Source organism: Musca autumnalis, unplaced genomic scaffold (assembly GCF_047663935.1).
Source record: "Musca autumnalis isolate F117 unplaced genomic scaffold, ASM4766393v1 scaffold_2, whole genome shotgun sequence".
In the NCBI taxonomy this organism is placed as follows: Eukaryota; Metazoa; Arthropoda; class Insecta; order Diptera; family Muscidae; genus Musca; species Musca autumnalis.
In genome coordinates, this window is record NW_027411755.1 from 39,561,785 (window position 1) to 39,582,828 (window position 21,044).

The 21,044-nt window shown below is 34.0% G+C and overlaps 1 protein-coding gene across 6 annotated transcripts in view; it reads left to right on the forward strand.

The window, feature by feature from the left end:
- kuz (zinc-dependent metalloprotease kuz) overlaps positions 1-21,044 on the forward strand; it is a 451,131-nt gene that overhangs the window by 418,451 nt on the left and 11,636 nt on the right. For all 6 annotated transcript variants that reach the window (XM_073967576.1, XM_073967580.1, XM_073967582.1 and 3 more), the window contains exons 6-7: positions 16,327-17,009; positions 20,674-20,820. In XM_073967576.1, coding sequence (XP_073823677.1) covers positions 16,327-17,009; positions 20,674-20,820 — 830 coding nt within the window. The remainder of the gene's footprint in view (positions 1-16,326; positions 17,010-20,673; positions 20,821-21,044) is intronic.

Below are 21,044 nucleotides of genomic sequence, written 5' to 3' on the forward strand. Positions count from 1 at the left end.
AAGACCTCGGAAGGTGGTCTTCTCTCTATGGAAGACTTTTGAAGGTGGTATTCTCTCTATAGAAGCCCACTGAAGGTGGTATTCTCTCTATAGAAGCCCACTGAAGGTGGTATTCTCTCTATAGAAGACTTCTGAAGTTGGTCTTCTCTCTATAGAAGACGTCTGAAGATGGTCTTCTCTCTATGGAAGACTTTTGGAGGTGGTATTCTATTTATTCTATCTAAAGGTGGTATTTTCTCTATAGATGGCCTCTGAAAGTGGAATTTTCTGGATAGGAGACCTCTGAATGTGGTTTTCTCTTTATAGAAGACTTCTGAAGCTGGTCTTCTCTCTGTAAAAGACCTCTGAAGGAGGTATTCTCTCCATAGAAGACCTCTTAGGTTGGACTTCCATCTATATAAAACGTCTTAACGTGGTCTTCCCTCTGTAGAGCAATTCTAAAGCTGTCCTTATTTCTGTACAAGTTCTTCTAAAGCGGTCTTCTCGCTGTAGATGGCCTTTAAAGGTGGTATTCCCTCTATAGATGACTTCTAAGGGTGGTCTTCTCTCTATAGAAGACATCTGAAGGTGGTCCTCTCACTACAGAAGACCTCTCAAGATGGTTTTCTCTCTGTAGAGGACCTCTACAGAAGGCCCTTTCTCTGTAGAAGACTTCTGAAGGTGGTCTTCTCTCTATAAAAGTCCTCTGAATGTTGTACTCTCCGCACAGAAGACCTCTAAAGGTGATCTCCACTATATCGACGACCGCTGAAGGTGGTCTTCTCTCTAAGGAAGACCTCTGAAAGTGGTCTTCTCTCTATACAAGATTTCTGAAGGTGGTATTCTCTCTATAAAAAATATCTGAACGTGGTCTTCTCTCTATAGAAGTCCCCTGAAGGTGGTTTTCTCTCTATAGAAGACCTCTATATGTGGACTTCCCTCTATAAAAGACCTTTAAAGGTGATCTTCTCTCTATAAAAGACCTCTGAAGGTGGTCTTCTTACTGTAGAAAATTTTCTAAAGGTATTTCTCCCTCTATAGAAGAACTCCAAAGTTGGTCTTCTGTCTAAAGACTACAGTAGATGGCCTCTAAAGGTGGTCTTCCCTCTATAGATGATTTCTAAAGGTGGTATTCTCTCTATGGAAGACCTCGAAAGGGGGTCTTCTCTCTATAGAAGACCTCTGAAGGTGGTCTTTTCCCTATAGAAGGCCTCTGAAGGTGGAATTTCCTGTATAGGAGAACCCTGAAGGTGGTCTTCTCTCTATGGAAGACTTCTGGAGGTGGTATTCTCTCTATAGAAACCTCTGAAGGTGGTCTTTTCTCTTTAGAAGACCTCTGAAGGTGATCTTTTCTCTTTAGAAGACCTCTGAAGGTGGAGTTTTCTATATAGGAGATCTCTGAAGGTTGTCTTATCTGCATACAAGACCTCTGAAAGTTGTCTTCTCTCTGTAGAAGACCTCTTAAGTTGGACTTCCATCTATATAAAACGTCTTAACGTGGTCTTCCCTCTATTGAGCAATTTAAAGCTGTCCTTATCTCTGCACAAGTTCTCCTAAGACGGACTTCTCACTGTAGATGGCCTCTAAAGGTGGTCTTCCCTCTATAGATGACTTCTAAGGGTGGTCTTCTCTATAGAAGATCTCGAAATGTGGTCTTCTCTCTATAGATGATATCGACCTCTGAAATGGTCTTCTCTCTATGGAAGGCCTATAAACGTGATTTTCGCGATAGAAGACCTCTGAATGTGGTCTTCTCTCCATAGAAGACCTCTGAAGGTTGTTGTTTTCTCTCTATAGAGGACCTCTGAAGTTGCCCTTTTCTCTATAAAATACCTCTAAAAGTAGTCTTCTCTCTATATGGGACCTCTGAAGTAGGTGTTCTCTCTATAGAAGTCCTCTGAAGGTGGTCTTCTTTGTATAGAAGACCTCTTAAGCATTTCTTCTTTCAGTAGAAGACCTCTTAAGCAGGCCTTCTTTCAGTAGAAGACCTCTTAAGCAGGCCTTCTCTCTGTAGAAGACCTTTAAAGTATTCTTATGTCCAATAAAAGTATTTCCTCTTTCTCTACTGAAGACCTCTAAAGGTGGTATTACCAGTATAAAAAAACTCTAAAGGTGGTATTCTCTCTATAGAAGACCTCTGAAGGTGGTCTTCTCTCTATAGAAGACCTCGGAAGGTGGTCTTCTCTCTATGGAAGACTTTTGAAGGTGGTATTCTCTCTATAGAAGCCCACTGAAGGTGGTATTCTCTCTATAGAAGACTTCTGAAGTTGGTCTTCTCTCTATAGAAGACGTCTGAAGATGGTCTTCTCTCTATGGAAGACTTTTGGAGGTGGTATTCTATTTATTCTATCTAAAGGTGGTATTTTCTCTATAGATGGCCTCTGAAAGTGGAATTTTCTGGATAGGAGACCTCTGAATGTGGTTTTCTCTTTATAGAAGACTTCTGAAGCTGGTCTTCTCTCTGTAAAAGACCTCTGAAGGAGGTATTCTCTCCATAGAAGACCTCTTAGGTTGGACTTCCATCTATATAAAACGTCTTAACGTGGTCTTCCCTCTGTAGAGCAATTCTAAAGCTGTCCTTATTTCTGTACAAGTTCTTCTAAAGCGGTCTTCTCGCTGTAGATGGCCTTTAAAGGTGGTATTCCCTCTATAGATGACTTCTAAGGGTGGTCTTCTCTGTAGAAGTCCTCGAAATGTGGTCTTCTCTCTATAGATGATATCGACCTCTGAAATGGTCTTCTTTCTATAGAAGGTCGCTAAAGGTAGTCTTCTCTCTATAGAAGACCTCTGAAATTCTCTTCTCTCTCCAAAGAAGGTCGCTAAAGGTGATTTTCTCTATAGAAGACCTCTGAAGGTGGTCTTCTTTTTGTAGAAAAAATTACTAAATGTGCTTCTCCCTCTAAAGACGACTTCTAAAGGTAGGCTTCAATCTATAGAAGACCTCTTTACGTAGTCTTACTTCTATAGAGCACTTCTAAAGCGGCCCTTATCTCTGTACAAATCCAAGGGGTGGTCTCATCTCTATATAAGAACTCTAAAAGTTGTCTTCCATCTATGGAAGATCTCTTAAGGTAGCCTTTTCTCTATAGTGGACCTCTAAAGCGGACCTTCTCTCTGGAGAAGACCTCTAATTCTTCTCTGAGTGGGTGACCTCTACAGGTGGTTTTTCTTTATAAAATAACTCTAGTGATCTTCTGTCTATAGAAGGCCTTAAAAGGTCTTCTTCCTATAAAATAACGTCAAAGGCCTTTTATATAAAAAAATTTACCTTTATGTAAGACATCCAAATGTTACATTTATGACAGTCATACAATTCAATTCGACGGCACAACAAAGTTTCATATTTAACTACCAGAACAAGTCATGTATGTGTATACATGTATACATATATAAAATCATATTTTTATATGTATGTATATGTAAACATTGTATACAGAGTTTTTTCCACATATATGGAACAATAAAATATTTATACAATGTATTTTATTACTACCTACCGGAATTAAGTTATTCCAAGCCCTATCCAGGCATACTCCCATCCACCCACCCACTCGTCGTTGCTTGTTCACTTCATGTGCGCTTATTGGTTATTGTTAAATGTTCACTTTTTTGCTGCCTGTTCAAGCTGTTGCATTTATGCGAAACGAATATGTGTTCGTTAGTAATGGTAAGGACAAACTGCCCCTCCCTTCCATCCACCACCACCATTTATTATTACAATGTAAACTATTTGAATTGTTGCAGGCAATTGATTGTTTTCAATAACATTGAGAGGGTGTATGTATGGGTGTACAGTGTCATATGAATGAGTCTGTGTGTCTTGTATGGAGGGATGCTATTGTAGCCAGAAATGGATTTTCATCGAAATTTTTAGCGCTTTTTATATTTTCTGGCAGGGATACAGAGGAAAACATTGATTTCATGAATAAGCGATTTGCCCAAAAATGTAGCACAAATTTTCAAATACTAGAGAATATTTTCAAATATTTATTGTTTTACTTGTATCCTTTGTTGTTGTTTTGCGAACAGATAAATATACTCACACAATTTTCATTAAGAGAGAGCATGGACGTGAGAAAAATTAATATTTTTAAATGGACGATTTTCTGACGATCCATAAATGGTAGCTGTTGGAAGGCATTGCGCTTTAGATGCATACAAATATTGAAGTTAACAATATTCGGGTATGTGATGAAAACCGAATCGACTCGATTTGCAGAATCGAAATGGTATATAATCGGAGTGTCGTTGATGATATATATAGTTTTGCTTCGCAAAAGCCCCTTATTTGAATAATATTTTTAAAATCCATTTTCAATTTTATTAAAATATTCGCAAAAATTAGAGATATACGATTTCGATTTATGGCAAAACGAGTCGAATCGTTTTCCATCACATACCCGATTGTGTTGATTTTTATGAAATGTATATGTATCCCAAAGAATTGTGAAAATCTCTTATTTAGTAAATTGATAGGCTTAAAACTATTTAAAAATATTTTTCCACCATAAATAGTCCAATCTTGATATTTTCCCTCTCTCTTATAAAAGTGTGTGAAAATTTTTTCTTTATCGAATTTAGTTAATACTTTTCGTATTTAACCTGTTTTCATCCAAAGGATCCTGCCATTATTTAATTAATGTACTAGAGAACCCTTTACTTTTATATACAACACTTAGTTTTTTCTTTGATCTTTCTTCCCTAGTATTGGAGGCACTAATGGTTTTAGTGTTCCCCATTTCATATTTGGCATACTTCCGACCATCCCTCAATGACGTAACACCATCCCCTCCCTTCATTTTAGTTTTCGCTTGAACCTTGTTACAATTGCAAATATTGTTGTTTATTTTTTTTTTTTTTTTGCTTATCTCATCAATTCTTTAGAGATCTAAAGTGGCGTTGTACCCTTAACTGTTGCCCTATATTTCAATATGTATTTCCCTTTTGCACCTCTTCTGCCACAAACATTAGTTAGGTTATTTTCTTTTATGAAGTTATTTGGTTGGATGCAGTTTTGTTTGCTCGCTCCCCCAGAACCGTGTAGCACCTTAACGATTTGTTTTATTTTCCTTTGGCAAAGAACATAAAAAACAAAACAAAAATCATAACGAAATGTTGAAAAACCCCCGAATTGCCAAATTATTTAAAAAAGCTTTTCCTCCACTACACAGAAAATTGCATGAATTATTTGTGTGGCAAAAAAATCATGGAGCTTAGAGATTTTTCAAAAAGGAATGCACTTGGATGTTTGAAACACTCTAGGGATTTAGGTTAGTAGGATAATTGGAAATATAAACAAAGTATTCTTAAATTAATGTTATTAAAATATTCATAATATACTATATAAGAATATTTTTAATAGTAGTGGATTTTTTTCAGAATATTTTAATAATATTTAAAGAATATTTTAAATATTTTATAAGTAATTTATAAAGAACCTAAATAACATTTTTAAAAGAATATTTTCACAATTTTTAAAAGAACAATTTATAAATTTTTGTTAATAAATATTTTTAATATACTTTAAAGAATATATTTAAAATATATATATATATTTTTTTATTATTCTTAATACTATATATTAATATTCTTATTTTTATATTTTTAAAGAATACATTTAATACTAAAAATATATATTCCTAATATTTAAAACTATCAAAAACATTTCTAGTATTTTTAAAGATTATTTCTAATATTTTTTTTTTAATATATATTTTTAAATATTTTTATAATAAATATTTTAATGTTTTTATGGATTATATTTATATATTTCTTAAGAAATATCGATATTATATTTTTAAGAATACTTTTAATATTTATTAAATACATTTTTATTATATTTTTAAGGGATATGTTTAATATTTTTAAAATATATTTTAAAACATTTATTTTAAAGAATATTTTTAAGGAACATTTTTAATATGTATTTGTTAAAGTATATTTTTAATATTTTTATATCCTACACCACTATGTGGGGAGGGTATTATAAGTTGGTTTTGGCCAAAAAGTTTGTAACGCATCGAAAAAATGGTCGCAGACCCATACTTATATATACCAAAATTAATGTCTCGACGAGCTGAGTCGATCTGGCTATGTGTGTCCGTCCGTCAGTCCGTCCGTCCGTCCGTCTGTCCGTCTGTCCATCTAAACTTTGTAATCACGCTACAGGTCGCAGTTTTGATCGGATCGTCACGAAATTTTGCATGTTGATAGGGGTCCCGGAGGGGAAGAAGCCTATTGATTTTGGTGATGGTCGGATAATATTTAGGGGTCGGAAAGGGCAAAAAACTTAGGTGGATAAAATGACAACGTTCTTTTCCAAAGCGAATATCTCAGCTTCTATATGGGGTATACCAAAAGCAAAACCTGACAATGAAAGTAGAAAATATCACCTTTCTAATGATGTAAAGCAGGTGCTCGTAGGTGATCAAACAACGAAGATATCACAATAGTAGCAAATAAAACCCCAATTTTCATTTTTGCGATTTTAATTATATTGACGAATATCACAGCTTTGGTTGAAAACTTTCCAAAGCAAAGTCTGACTCTAAAATTAGAAGATCCCGTCTTTACAATGATGCAAACTAGGTCGGCGTAGGTAACCAAATAACGGAGATATCGCAATAGTCGGTAATACATCCCATTTTTCTATTTTTTTGGAAATCACGCTACAGGTCGCAATTTTGATCGGATCGTCACGAAAATTTGAGGGTTAATGGGGGTCTCATAGATGAAGAAGCCTATTTATTTTGGTGATGGTCAGATAATAATTAGAGGTCGGACCGGGCAAACACTTATTTGGAAAAAAGTCAACATTTTATTTTAAAGCCAATATCTCTGTTTCTTTAAGAGGTATATCTTAAGCAAAACCTGGCAAGGAAAGTAAAAGATGTCACGTTTACAACGATGTAAAGCAGGTTGTCGTAGGTGGTCAAATAGCAGAGATATGGCAATAGTAGATAATGCATCCCATTTTCCGATTTTGTTGTAATCACGCTACAGGTCGCAATTTTGATCGGATCGTCACGAAATTTTGGGGGTTAATGGGGGTCCCAAAGAGAAAGAAGCCTATTGATTTTGATGATGGTCGGATAATATTCAGGGGTCGGAATGGGCAAACACTTATTAGGAGAAAGGCCAACGTTTTATTTCAAAGCCAATATCTTTGTTTCTTTAAGAGGTACATCATAAGCAAAACCTGGCAAGGAAAGTAGAAAATATCACCTTTACAAGGATGTAAAGCAGGTTGTCGTAGGTGGTCAAATAGCAGAGATATGGCTATAGTATATAATGCATCCCATTTTCCGATTTTGTTGTAATCACGCTAGAGGCCGCAATTTTGATCGGAGTTGATGCGGGTCCCACAGAGGAAGAAGCCTATTTAGTTGGGTGATGGTCGGATAATATTCAGGAGTCGGACTAAGCGAAAAGCTTATGTGGAGAAAAGTCAACGTTTTTTATGCGAATATCTCCGCTTCTGGTTGGAGTATTCCAAAAGGAATACCCGTCAATGGAAGAAGAAAATATCTCGTTTATAATGATGCAAAGTATGTTGGCGTAAGTGAGCAAACCGAGATATTGCAAAATTCAGTAATATACCCAATATTTCCATTTTTTGTAATCACGCTACAAGTTGGAATTTTGATCGGATAGTGATGAAATTTTTGGGGGTAGATGGCGGCCCCACAGAGGAAGAAGCCTATTGATTTTGGTGATAGTCGGATAATATTTAGGGGTCGGAATGGGGAAAAACTCATTTGGAGACAAATTCAAAGTTTTATTCTTTGTGAATATATCGGCTTCTAGTAGGGGTATTACAACGGCAAAGCCTGTCAATGGAAGAAGAAAATATTACCTTTACATTGGTGTAAAGCAGGTTGGCGAAGGTGGTCAAACAAGGGAGATACCACAATAGTCGGTAATGCATCCAGTTCTTCCATTTTTTGCAATCAAGCTACAGGTCGTAATTTTGATCGGATGGTCACGAAATTTTGGTTGCTTATGGGGGTCCCAGAGAGAAAGAGGCATATTATTTTTGGTGGTAGTCGGATTATAGTCCCTAAAAGAAATGTTTACCAGTGAAAAGTTTATGCACAGGGGTAGGGTGTAGGGTATCACATGGTCGGCCCAGTCCCGACTATAGCCTTTGCTCACTTGTTTGAAAGATATTTTATTTTTTATAAATATTTTTATTATATTTTATAAAATATTTTTTCAAGAATATTTTTAATTTTTTATTTTTTAAAGAATTTTTTAATATTTTTTAAAGCATATTTTTAATTTTTGTCAAACTTTATTTTAAATATTTTTATCGTTTTTCCGCACATTTTTAATATTTTTTGAAAATATTAATATATCTAAAAAATATTTAAAATATTAATATTCGTATTTGCTACTGTATATTTTAAATACTTTTTGAAGAATATTCTCAATATTTTCTAAAGAATGTTTTTAATATTTTGTAATGCATATTTTTAAGCAATATTTTCAAAAAAAAATATTTTTAACCCTTCCAGTGTCAAAAACAAATTCTGTCCATGTAAAAACATTGCTAAATGTCAAATATATTTGAAAAGCGGACTAGTAGGGTTAAGAATATTTTTAATGCTTTTAAAAAATATATATTTTTTATTCTTTTAAATAATATTTTAAATATTTTGAAATTTGTATTTAATATTATTAACTTTTAATTAAGTTCTTGTTGGAGTCGAACTTAATGACCAATGATTTTTGCAAGTGAAAATGGAAATTCGAACCCATATAACCACCATTATCTGACCGGTTTCGCCGTTGGCTTCTCTGTCATCGAACTTTTCTTCTTTCAAATGCAAAAAATAAGTATATCTTTTTAACATCTTTATTTCCATCTTTAAGTTGCCTTCTAATTTAAATACTTGCTTTCCAATAAAACCAAAGCTTCGCTATACATAACACCTGGTATTTCCACTGATTTGTACCATATTTAAGAACGTGGGAGTGGTCGGGTCTTATGGTTTGTAAACTTTACATATATAGCGCATTTAAAAAATAAGACGCAGGGTATAACCCGCACCTCCGAAATTTAACAAAATTTATAGCCTTTAGGAATCCAAGGGCCATCCCTGTACATCATCTGAAAATTACATGGAAATCGATTTAGAAGTTTTGAAGATATAACATATTTAAAAAAGTGGGCGTGGTCGGTCACCATTGTCTATCGAATTAATTTTCAAACCCCCCCTCCGCCGGAATTCCACAAGATATATAGTTTATTTTCACCAGGCACCAGTGGACATATATGCAGCCTATTTTCACCAGGATTATCGCGGTACATTCCCTGAAATTTATAGGAAAATCGGCTCAGAAGTTTCAGAGATACAACAGTTTAAAAAAATTGAGCGTGGTCGGGTTTTAAGGTCCCAAAATGAGTCCCTAGGGTCGGAGACACAACGACAATTGCCTCGCAAAGTACTTTCTCAAAATAGCGTTTTTAAAAAATACGGCATTGGGGAGGTACTCCGCGGAGGAGGGTGATTCGGTGGGTGGAAGTTCAGAGCGAGGCGATTCGGAGAGGGTGGATCGGAGGGTGAAAGTTTTTAAATAGGTTGAATCGGTGGGTGGAAGTTCGGAGCAGGGTGGTTTGGAGCAGAGTGTTTCGGAGGGTAGAAGTTCTTGGCGGGGTGAATCGGAGGGTGGAAGTTTGAAGCACGGTAGATCGGAGGTTGGAAGTTCGGAGCAGGGTGGTTCGGAGGGTGAAAGTTGTAAAAAAAGGGTGAATCGGTGGTGGAAGTTCAGATGGTTCGGAGGGTAGAAGTTCGGAGCGGGGTGAATCGGAGGGTGGAAGTTTGGAGCACGGTAGATCGGAGGGTGGAAGTTCGGAGCAGGGTGGTTCGATAGGTAGAAGTTCGGAGCGGGGTGGATCGGAGGGTGGAACTTCGCAGCAGGGTGGTTCGGAAGGAGGAAGTTCGGAGGGTAGAAGTTCGGAACGGGGTGGTTCGGTGAGCGGAAGTTCGGAGCGGTGTGGTTCGGAAGGTAGAAGTTCGAAACATGGTGAATCGGAGGGTGGAAGTCCGCAGCAGGGTGTTTTGGAGGGTGGAAGTTCGAAGCAGAGTGAATCGGTGGGAGGAAGTTCGCAGCAGTGTGGTTCAGAGCGGGGTAGATCGGAAGGTGGAAGTTCGGGGCGGGGTGGTTCGGAGGGTGCAAGTCCTTAGCAGTGTGCTTCGGAGCGCGGTGGTTCAGAGGGTAATAGTTCGGAAAAATTAATTCAATCATTCATTTCAGTTTAGCTCAAATAGCGTTTTTTTATTAAATCAGACATAGAGGAGGTACCCCGCCCCTCCAAAATTCAACAAAATTTATAGCCTATTTTAACCACGGTACATTCTCTGAATATTTCAGAAAAAATTGGTTCAGTAAATAGTTAAATAAATAGTTAATATAAATAGTTAGTCAGTTAAAATAGGGTTTATATAAAAGTAGGGCATGGAGGAGGCACCCCGCCCCCACCGAAATTCAAAAAAATGCATAGCCTATTTTCATCACGGGTACTCCCTGTACATTCTCTGAAATTTTCAGGAAAATCGGTTCAGTAGTTTTGGATATGTAAAAAGTAGGGCATGGGGGAGGTACCACGGCCCCTCCGAAATTCAAAAAAATATATAGCCTATTTTCACCACGGGTGTTTCCTGAACATTCTCCGAAATTTTCAAGAAAATCGGTTCAGCCGTTTTTGAATCTGTACGGAACATACAAACATACAATGAGTATTTTCAAATAGTATTTTTTGAGAATATTTTTAAAAAATATTTGAAATATTTTTTTACATTTTAAAGAATATATGTAAATTTGCTTATTTTTTTATTTATATTTACCTGTTAAATTTGCTTAAAATATATATGTGTGTATTTTACAATATTTATTTAATTTTTTGTATAGTTTCTAAATAAATATATTAAATATTTCTAAGATTATTTTACATATTTTAAAGAATCTTAAAAATATTTAGTGCAGGATATTTTAAAACAACATTAAAAATATTTTTTAGCAATATTAAAGAATAATTTTTAACATTTTTTTTTCAAAGAAAAAATTTTAGTTAATTTTCTCGTTTAGAGTTAAGCTTGATGATCTGAAATTATTTGCAAGTGAAAAAGGAAAGCCAAGGACTCGAACCCACATAGTCACCAAATTACGTTACCTGGTTTCATTGGTGGTAAAGCAAATCTTCGGACGTATCGACTATGTAATGGCTTCTCTGTCCTAGAACTTATCGTTTTTCAAATGCAAATGTGTTTTTGTACATTAACGCGGATACTTGGCCACAGAAATGTATTTTCTTCATGACAAACGCTTTTTGCGCTAACTTCGAAGTTATGAGTTGGCTTTGAACGCTTACACGCCATGACAACATTTTTTGATATGTTTTTCAAGGACGTGGGTTCAAATCTTCGCCCTAAAAAGGCAAAATTTCAAAAAAAAAAAAAAATTATTTTTGTAGAATATGTTGTAAGGAATATTTTCAAAAAAAAAAAATATTTTATTACGAATTTTTCTAATACTTTATAAGAAGAATTATTTTATGTTCTTTTAAAGAAATAAAATAAAAATAAGAAATAAAACAAATATTTTAAGACGAATATTTTTAATACTTTATAAGAAAAATTATTTTATACTCTTTTAAAGAATATGTTAACATTTTTTAAAGAATATTTTTAACATGTATTTTGTCAAAGAATATTTTAAATATATATTAGAGTATACATATTTCAATATTTTTTCCAAAATGGTTTTAAAAATGTTTACATATTTTAAAATATATTTTTAATATTTTTATATGTATTTTTAATGATTTTTTAAATATTTTAAAATATATGTTTTAATGGATTATAATTATTTTTAAAATTTTTAAATTATATTTTTTATATATTTTAAAATATTTTTTATATATATTTTTAAGATTTTTTTAATATTGTATAAAGGACAGTTGTAATATTTTTTTAAACAAGGTTTTGTTATTTAAGAAAAAATGGCAATACTTCTTAAAATATATTTAAAATTTTTAAAACAAAATATTTTTTTTTTATTTTTTAAAGAATTATTATTAATTTTTTATATATTTTATAATTTTTTTCAAAGAATATTTTTAACAGACCACCAATTGTTACTACTTAAAAAATATTTTCATAGTTGTAGATTTTTTTTTTAAAGAATTATATTTGTAATAATAGTGGATTTTTGTTTTTAACATGAATTTAAAAAATCATTGACGACTAATAGTTATAATTTTTTTAGTATTTTTAATGACGCCCAATAGTCCTGGGTTTAAAAAAAATATATATTCTTATTAGACCACCAATAATCGCGGTTTAACAAAAAATAGTTTTAATATGCGGAACAATCGTCATAGATTTTTTAAAAATTATGTCATGAGTTTTTTCTAAATATTTTTAATAGACTAAGAACAGTCGAGAATTAAAAAAAAAATAATAGACAAACAACTGTCATGATTTTTTTTTTTTTTTAAATATTTTTAATAGCCCATTGTCGTGGATTTATTGTAAAAAATAATAGGCCATCAATAGCCTTTGTTTTTTAAATTTTTAATAGACCAACAATAGTTTTTTTTTTGAAAATATTTTTTACGGTCACCAATACTCGTGTTTTTAACATTTTTTAATAGGAGATCAATAATCGCGGATTTTTAAAAAATATTTTTAATAGACCATCAATATTGTGGATTTTTTTAAAAGTAGTTTTAATTTATAGTCGTCGATTTTAAAGAAAATGATTTTAATAGACCACCAATAGTCGTGGATTATTTTAAATATTTTTAATAGACCTCAAATACTCGTGAATTTAAAAAAATATTTTTAATAGACTACCAAAAATCCTAGATTTTAAAAAAAATATTTAGCAGACAACCAATAGTCCTGATTGTTTTAAACTATATTTTTAATAGACCGCAAATTCTCGTGGATTTTTAAAAAATTTTGTTTATGGGTCGTGGTTTTTCTTTCTTTTTTATTTTTCGTTTGCTATTATCTTAATCTGATTTTAAATAATTTTGAAGTTGTTGTTTTAGTGTGGGTGGCAGGGCAGAAATATTACTTTAGATTTTGTTTAATATCCTTTTAAAAGGTTTGCATCCAACGACATTTTGTCAAAATTAAATCCGGCTACATTGGTAATAAATGATTAAGGGGGTAGGTACTTCGATATAGGAAACTTGTATTTCTGCTGGCTACATGTTTGTTGCTTCGCCAGCTGTTACCATCAACCAGCTAGTCAGTTGAATTATAAAACCTCAAATGTCTGGAGCTTATGTTGTTCTTGATGTTGGTTTTTGTTATCCCTGTCGTTCCTTATTTATTTACTTGTTCCCCTGGTAAAATTATGAAATTCAGTTGCATGTTGTTGGTTTTCAAACATAGTTTTATCCCAAAGTTGTGGGGGTACCAAAATTCAGTATATCCACAAATACACACATACATACATATTTATATCAAAGGAAAGTGAATAAAAGCAAATGGAAAAATTTAATTAATATTCTATAAAACATGTTAAATTTGCATTTTAGAAGAGAGGGAGCGTGAAAGGAGGCATGGACAGGATTATAGAGAAAGTAAACGGAAAACAACTTTGTTACAAAATTCAATTGTTATAGAATATTCCTCCCTCAACATTTATAAGGACCTGAGGAGGCGAGATAGATTCCATCTCCAAAAAAATAAACATTGCAACTCATCCACCACCAAGCCAACAAACACGTGTTCCTTCAAACCGTTGATTTGACCATTGGACCACATTTGGAGTACAGTAAGGCCTCGTTTAGGTGGCGTACTTAAAACCAATTTAAGAGTGTGGGTAGGACGGAGTGGGTAAGATTTCGCTTATTTGTTGCTCTAACTGTGGCCATGTATGTTACAACGTACATAATTATATTTCAGTAAAATAGGGCCTTTTTTACTCTGTCCACGAGTTGTCCTCCCTGTTAACAGAGGTAAATATTTGTAATTTTTGCGAAAATAGCACAAACATTTCAATTTGGAATTATAGATTTATTCATTCATTCATGTTTTTGTTGCAAATTAATTCAAATGAATAATTCATTTTCATATTAAGTTCAATTATTTTAGAGATGGAAATGGGAGCAAAAAACAAGCGCCGCACACAAATACCAAATCAATAGCATTGTTGTTTTGATGCAAATTGCATAATAATTCACTAAAAAGTATTTAATGAAGCGGAAAAAACTATTGAATTAACTAAATAAACATGGCTGCTGAATGCATTCGTAATCAAATAAATGAATGGCGAAACAAGCTCAACAATAAGCTGCTGAGTTATTTAGAAAAATTTTGCTAATAAACAAAATCAAATTGTTGAAATAATTAATTAATATTGCAAATAAATCACTTTTGTGTGTGTTGAACATATGGCGTATTGGTAATATTAATACAATATTATTAGCCCCAAGGGGCGTATACGTATTAGGATTTCAATAAATAACACGAATAATAGGGTGATGAATTTTGGCATTTTTTTATAATGTTGAAAAACGCCACGCGCAATCATATAAAAACTATATTTTGAAATAGATCACCAGTAGTCGTAGATTTAAAAAAAAATAAAAAATATTTTAAATATACCACCAATAGTCGTGGATTTTTTAAAAAATATTTTTAATAGTCTATAGTCGTGGATTTTTTAAAAAATATTTTTAATAGACCGCCATTAGTCGTGGATTTTTTAAAAAATATTTTTAATTGACCGTCTATAGTCGTGGATTTTTTAAAAAATATTTTTAATAGAACGTCTATAGTCGTGGATTCTTTAAAAATATTTTTAATAGACCACTAATAGTCGTGGATTTTTTAAAAAAATATTTTTAATAGACCACTAATAGTCGTGGATTCTTTAAAAATATTTTTAATAGACCACTAATAGTCGTGGATTTTTTAAAAAAATATTTTTAATAGACCGTCTATAGTCGTGGATTTTTTTAAAAAATATTTTTAATAGACCACCAGTAGTCGTGGATTTTTTAAAAATATTTTTAATAGACCACTAATAGTCGTGGATTTTTTAAAAAATATTTTTAATAGACCGTCAATAGTCGTGGATTTTTAAAAAAATATTTTTAATAGACCGTCTATAGTCGTGGATTTTTTAAAAAATATTTTTAATAGACCGTCTATAGTCGTGGATTTTTTAAAAAATATTTTTAATAGACCGTCTATAGTCGTGGATTTTTTAAAAAATATTTTTAATAGACCGTTTATAGTCGTGGATTTTTTAAAAAATATTTTTAATAGACCGTCTATAGTCGTGGATTTTTTAAAAAATATTTTTAATAGACCGCCAATAGTCGTGGATTTTTTACAATATATTTTTAACAGACTATATTCCTATTTGGACATTATGTCCTATTAGTGTTGTCAATATGTATACGTCTTGGTGACATCAATATAGCTTTAAAACTATTATTTTAACGTCTAAAAATTTTGAATTTCCAGAAATTTTATGAACGGTAATTTTTTTATACCCTCAGCATTTATGCTAACGTGGGTATATACACTTTTATACGGGCAAAATGTGCCTCATCGAAATTATGGTTTTAGACCCCAAATATGTTTGGAGGACAGACAATTTGGAGTTGATTTAGCAATGTCCGTCTGTCTGGCTGGCTGGAGCGCACGATAACCCTCTAACGGATTAACCGACTCGGTCCAAAATTTAGCTTTCGTAACATTTTGCCCAAACTTAGTTTAAATTCGAAGATGGGTTATATCGGGCCACTCCTTCCGGTACCTCCCCAACAAAAGTTCGAAATGGACATCGTAAAGTTTCTACCAGACTTAGATGAGGCTCCAATATGGACTCAATCGGTCCACTCCTTCGGGTACCTCCCACACAAAATTTCGGATAACTTCAGATTGGAACCTGCTCTCGAAAAACTTTGATTTTTGTTGCAACAATTTGTATTCACTGCCCTTATACGACGGTACAAGTTTCATCAGGGGCAAGTCCTATGACACCGTGTGTAGTGGTTGGAGCGCATGATAACTCTCGAACGGATGGCCTTCGTAATATTTTGTCCAAACATAGTTTAAATTATATATAAATTTAAATTATATATAAAATTCCTACCGAACATAGTTGGGTAAACAAAGAAAAAAACCGAAATATTGCTCCCCATTCGTAATGTTATTTTTAGCTGTTACTCTTTCTTCATTTTCAGCATTGGGGAATGGGGGAATTATTGCTGTTGCTATTGTTTTTGTTTTATGTTCCTTCATTAAAAATATATTACTCACTGGTTATTTCTCTCTTGCTCATTTTCCTTTCTTTTGTTTTATATTTTTATAGGCCATGCAGCCGGTTGCGGCATTACTGATGAAGTATCCCAATGGATGGAGAATATACAAAATTCAGCTGTAGAAGAATTACCCGAGCCCATGTCAAAGGATATTAAAACACCCAAGAAGCGTACACCGCCAATCCAAACAGTAGAAGAAGATAGAATCATTCTTTTAAACGATGATAATGATGCTGATGGTGTGGTCGATGCTGATGGTGATGAAGATAATGGCTCTTCTACGACTATAACCAAAGACCACAGAAAAAGCGGTAACCGTAAACAACAGAAGAGAAGCAACAAAAACACCACATCCTCTGATGATGACTATGATTATGATGCCGCACAACCACCGAAAAAATATGCCAACAACAACAACAAATACCGCAACAGTAACAACAATGGTGCCACAGATGATTTCAACTATCCCTATGTAAAATACACCAAAGAGGCAAATGTACGTTTTGAGGAGGAAGATGCCGCCGCCTCTGGTGGCGCAAGCGGTTATTTTTATGATCCAGAAACGGGACGTCGTTATTCACCCACCGACAATGATTGGCATGAACGAGTACATGAACGTGTACGCCGTTCATCGGGTACATCTGCACGCCGTGAAGATAATAAGAATACCTGTTCGCTGTATATACAAACGGATCCATTGATTTGGCGGCATATACGTGATGGTATCGCTGATGTAAGTCTATGAAAAAAGAACAATTTATAAATTAATTTTTGTAATATGTAATAATTTTGGGTGGGAGCAGGTTAAGAGGGGAGTTTAAAAATTAATAATTTTAGGCTGGTGCGCGTATAAGCGTTGACAACACTCATACGCCAGTGTACCTATAACCAATTTAACATCTATGGCTGTTTCACAAACCTAAGGAATATATTATAGTCGAACTTTTCTGTTAGAGCGAAATACTAGGCAATAGATAATTCCCATTGTAAAATAAGTACGAACGTTTCAACCGGACTTGCCGACCGAAATACGCTCTCAGCCTAAAAGACGTTGCCTTGTTTACAGATCCAACATTGGCAACGCGAACTCAACTTTAGTGCGGGCCCATATCTCAGGAAGATGATCCCACAATTGCAGATCTCGTATATTTTCGATATTAGCTGGTCCATTTGATCCTTTGTTGTCCCATTTGACTCTTTTGTTGTATTGGCCACATTTCCCATGCCATGGAGCGTATAAATGATGACAACACTTATTCGCCATAAAGTCAATAATAGTTCACCCGTTCATTTTCGTCCGTACCTCGTTATGTTTACATTCATTTTAATAAAATTCTATAATACACCACCCTCCCAAATTGTTGAACGAAAATCCATCCATAGAATAAAATAAAAATTTCATTAGAATAAATATTTTTACCTTTCATCGTGTGTGATTTCAAAATCGAGGGGGAATAGAATTCCACTTAAAAATTCCGGATGTGGATAAATTTTATTTGCTTTTGGCGCTGTTTGACAGTGTAGTTTTTATGCATGCATGGCTTATTGAATAGACATTGAGGCTGTAGCATCCCAACCAAACAACCAACCAATTGCCCAACCTCCACACCGTATACACCTTGATAATTTCCTATCTCAAGGGCTTTGTTGGTGTAGCAGCAATTGTTTTTTAACAAAATATGTTTTCATAATATTTTTTCGTTTTTTTGTAATATTTTCATTTTCAGTTCATTTTGTTTGATGCTCAACATAAATTACATATCAAAATCCAAAGTTCAGTTTTGTTTACCTGGCCGTCAGTGAATTTGCATTTTTTGATTAATTAATGTCTGGATGAACATTTTTTGTTTATTGTGTATTTTTCATTAAGAGATGGAGGGTTGGTTATTTCAATATATTTAAATTTTGATTACAAAAATTTAAAGGTTTTTTTTATTGCAATGAAAGATTTAAATTTGAAAAATTAAATGTAATTTTAAGGTTGCGTATAAGTATTGTCAACACGTATACGCCACACCTGGTCCTTAGGCGTGGATTTTAAAGAATATTTTTTTCGCGGCCCATCTCTCCTTTAGGCGTGTATTTTTAAGATTTTTTCGAGGGCCATCTCCCCTTTAGGCGTGGATTTTTAAGAATATTTTTTTCGAGGCTCATCTCCACATTAGGCTTGGATTTTTAAGATTTTTTTTTTCGAGGCTTATCTCCACTTTAGGCGTGGATTTTTAAGAATATTTTTTTCGAGGCTTATCTCCACTTTAGGCGTGGATTTTTAGGAATATTTTTTCGGGGCTCATCTCCCCTTTAGGCGTGGATTTTTAAGAATATTTTTTTCGAGGCTCATCTCCACTTTAGGCGTGGATTTTTAAGAATATTTTTTTCGAGGCTCATCTCCCCTTTAGGCGTGGATTTTTAAGAATATTTTTTCGAGGCTCATCTCCCCTTTAGGCGTGGATTTTTAAGAATATTTTTTTCGAGGCTCATCTCCACTTTAGGCGTGGATTTTTAAGAATATTTTTTCGAGGCTCATCTCCACTTTAGGCGTGGATTTTTAAGAATATTTTTTTCGAGGCTCATCTCCACTTTAGGCGTGGATTTTTAAGAATATTTTTTTCGAGGCTCATCTCCACTTTAGGCGTGGATTTTTAAGAATATTTTTTTCGAAGCACATCTCCCCTTTAGGCGTGGATTTTTAAGAATATTTTTTTCGAGGCACATCTCCCCTTTAGGCGTGGATTTTTAAGAATATTTTTTTCGAGGCACATCTCCCCTTTAGGCGTGGATTTTTAAGAATATTTTTTCGAGGCTCATCTCCCCTTTGGGCGTGGATTTTTAAGAATATTTTTCCCAAGCCTTCTGTGGCCTTTATAAGTGGATTTTTAAAAATATTTTTTTCGAGCCTTCTGTGGGCTTTGGGCGTGGATTTTTAAAAATATTTTTTTCGAGCCTTCTGTGGCCTTTGGGCGTGGATTTTTAAAAATATTTTTTTTCGAGCCTTCTGTGGCCTTTGGGCGTGGATTTTTAAAAATATTTTTTTCGAGCCTTCTGTGGCCTTTGGGCGTGGATTTTTAAAAATATTTTTTTCGAGCCTTCTGTGGCCTTTGGACGTGGATTTTTAAAAATATTTTTTTTCGAGCCTTCTGTGGCCTTTGGGCGTGGATTTTTAAAAATATTTTTTTCGAGCCTTCTGTGGCCTTTGGGCGTGGATTTTTAAAAATATTTTTTTCGAGCCTTCTGTGGCCTTTGGGCGTGGATTTTTAAAAATATTTTTTTCGAGCCTTCTGTGGCCTTTGGGCGTGGATTTTTAAAAATATTTTTTTCGAGTCTTCTGTGGCCTTTGGGCGTGGATTTTTAAAAATATTTTTTTCGAGCCTTCTGTGGCCTTTGGGCGTGGATTTTTAAAAATATTTTTTTCGAGCCTTCTGTGGCCTTTGGGCGTGGATTTTTAAAAATATTTTTTTCGAGCCTTCTGTGGCCTTTGGGCGTGGATTTTTAAAAATATTTTTTTCGAGCCTTCTGTGGCCTTTGGGCGTGGATTTATAAGAATGTTTTTTTTTCGAGCCTCCTGTGGCCTTTGGTCATGGGTTTTTAAAAATATTTTTCGAGCCTCCTGTTGCCTTTGGGCGTGGATTTTTAAAAATATATTTTTCGATCCTCCTGTGGCCTTTGGGCGTGGATTTTTAAAAATATTTTTTTCGATCCTCCTGTTGCCTTTGGGCGTGGATTTTTAAAAATATTTTTTTCGATTCTCCTGTGGCCTTTGGGCGTGGATTTTTAAAAATATTTTTTTCGATCCTCCTGTGGCCTTTGGGCGTGGATTTTTAAAAATATTTTTTTTCGAGCCTCCTGTGGCCTTTGGGCGTGGATTTTTAAAAATATTTTTTTCGATCCTCCTGTGGCCTTTGGGTCTGGATTTTTAAAAATATTTTTTTCGATCCTCCTGTGGCCTTTGGTCGTGGATTTTTAAAAATATTTTTTTCGAGCCTTCTGTGGCCTTTGGGCGTGGAATTTTAAGAATATTTTTTCGAGCCTCCTGTGGCCTTTGGGCGTGGAATTTTAAGAATATTATTTCGAGCCTTCTGTGGCCTTTGGGCGTGGAATTTTAAGAATATTTTTTTCGAGCCTCCTGTGGCCTTTGGGCGTGGAATTTTAAGAATATTTTTTCGAGCCTCCTGTGGCCTTTAGGCATGGATTTTTGAGAATATTTTTTCGAGCCTCTTGTGGCCTTTGGTCGAGGATTTTTAAGAATATATATTTTTTTTTTTTTTTTTTTTTTGAGGTCACCTTTTGGAAGTTTTCGTTTGATCCTTGACATAACCTCTTATATATTAAATTCACAAATATTTTAACCTTTATTCATTCCCCTTTTCGTTTTCTTTTCTTCTTGTTTTTCCTTGCAGCATGATCGCACACACAAATATGAAAGAGATATAAAAACACGTGAGGAAATCACTTCGTTAATAGCTCATCATGTTACGGCGGTTAATTATATTTATCGCAACACCAAATTCGATGGACGTACCGAACATCGTAATATACGCTTTGAGGTAAGATTTTACTTAATCATGTACAGCCTTAAGTTAATGCCATGGGCAATTTCCCAACCAAGCAACCAACCCATACTCCCGGTTGCCCGGTTGTGTGGCAAATATTGGCCATGTACTTGCCGCCGCCAAAAGGCAGGTCATCAACATTAATGTGATGTGAAGACCATAAACGAACACAGCCAAGCACTTTGACATATATTTCACGTGTATACACACAATGTTAA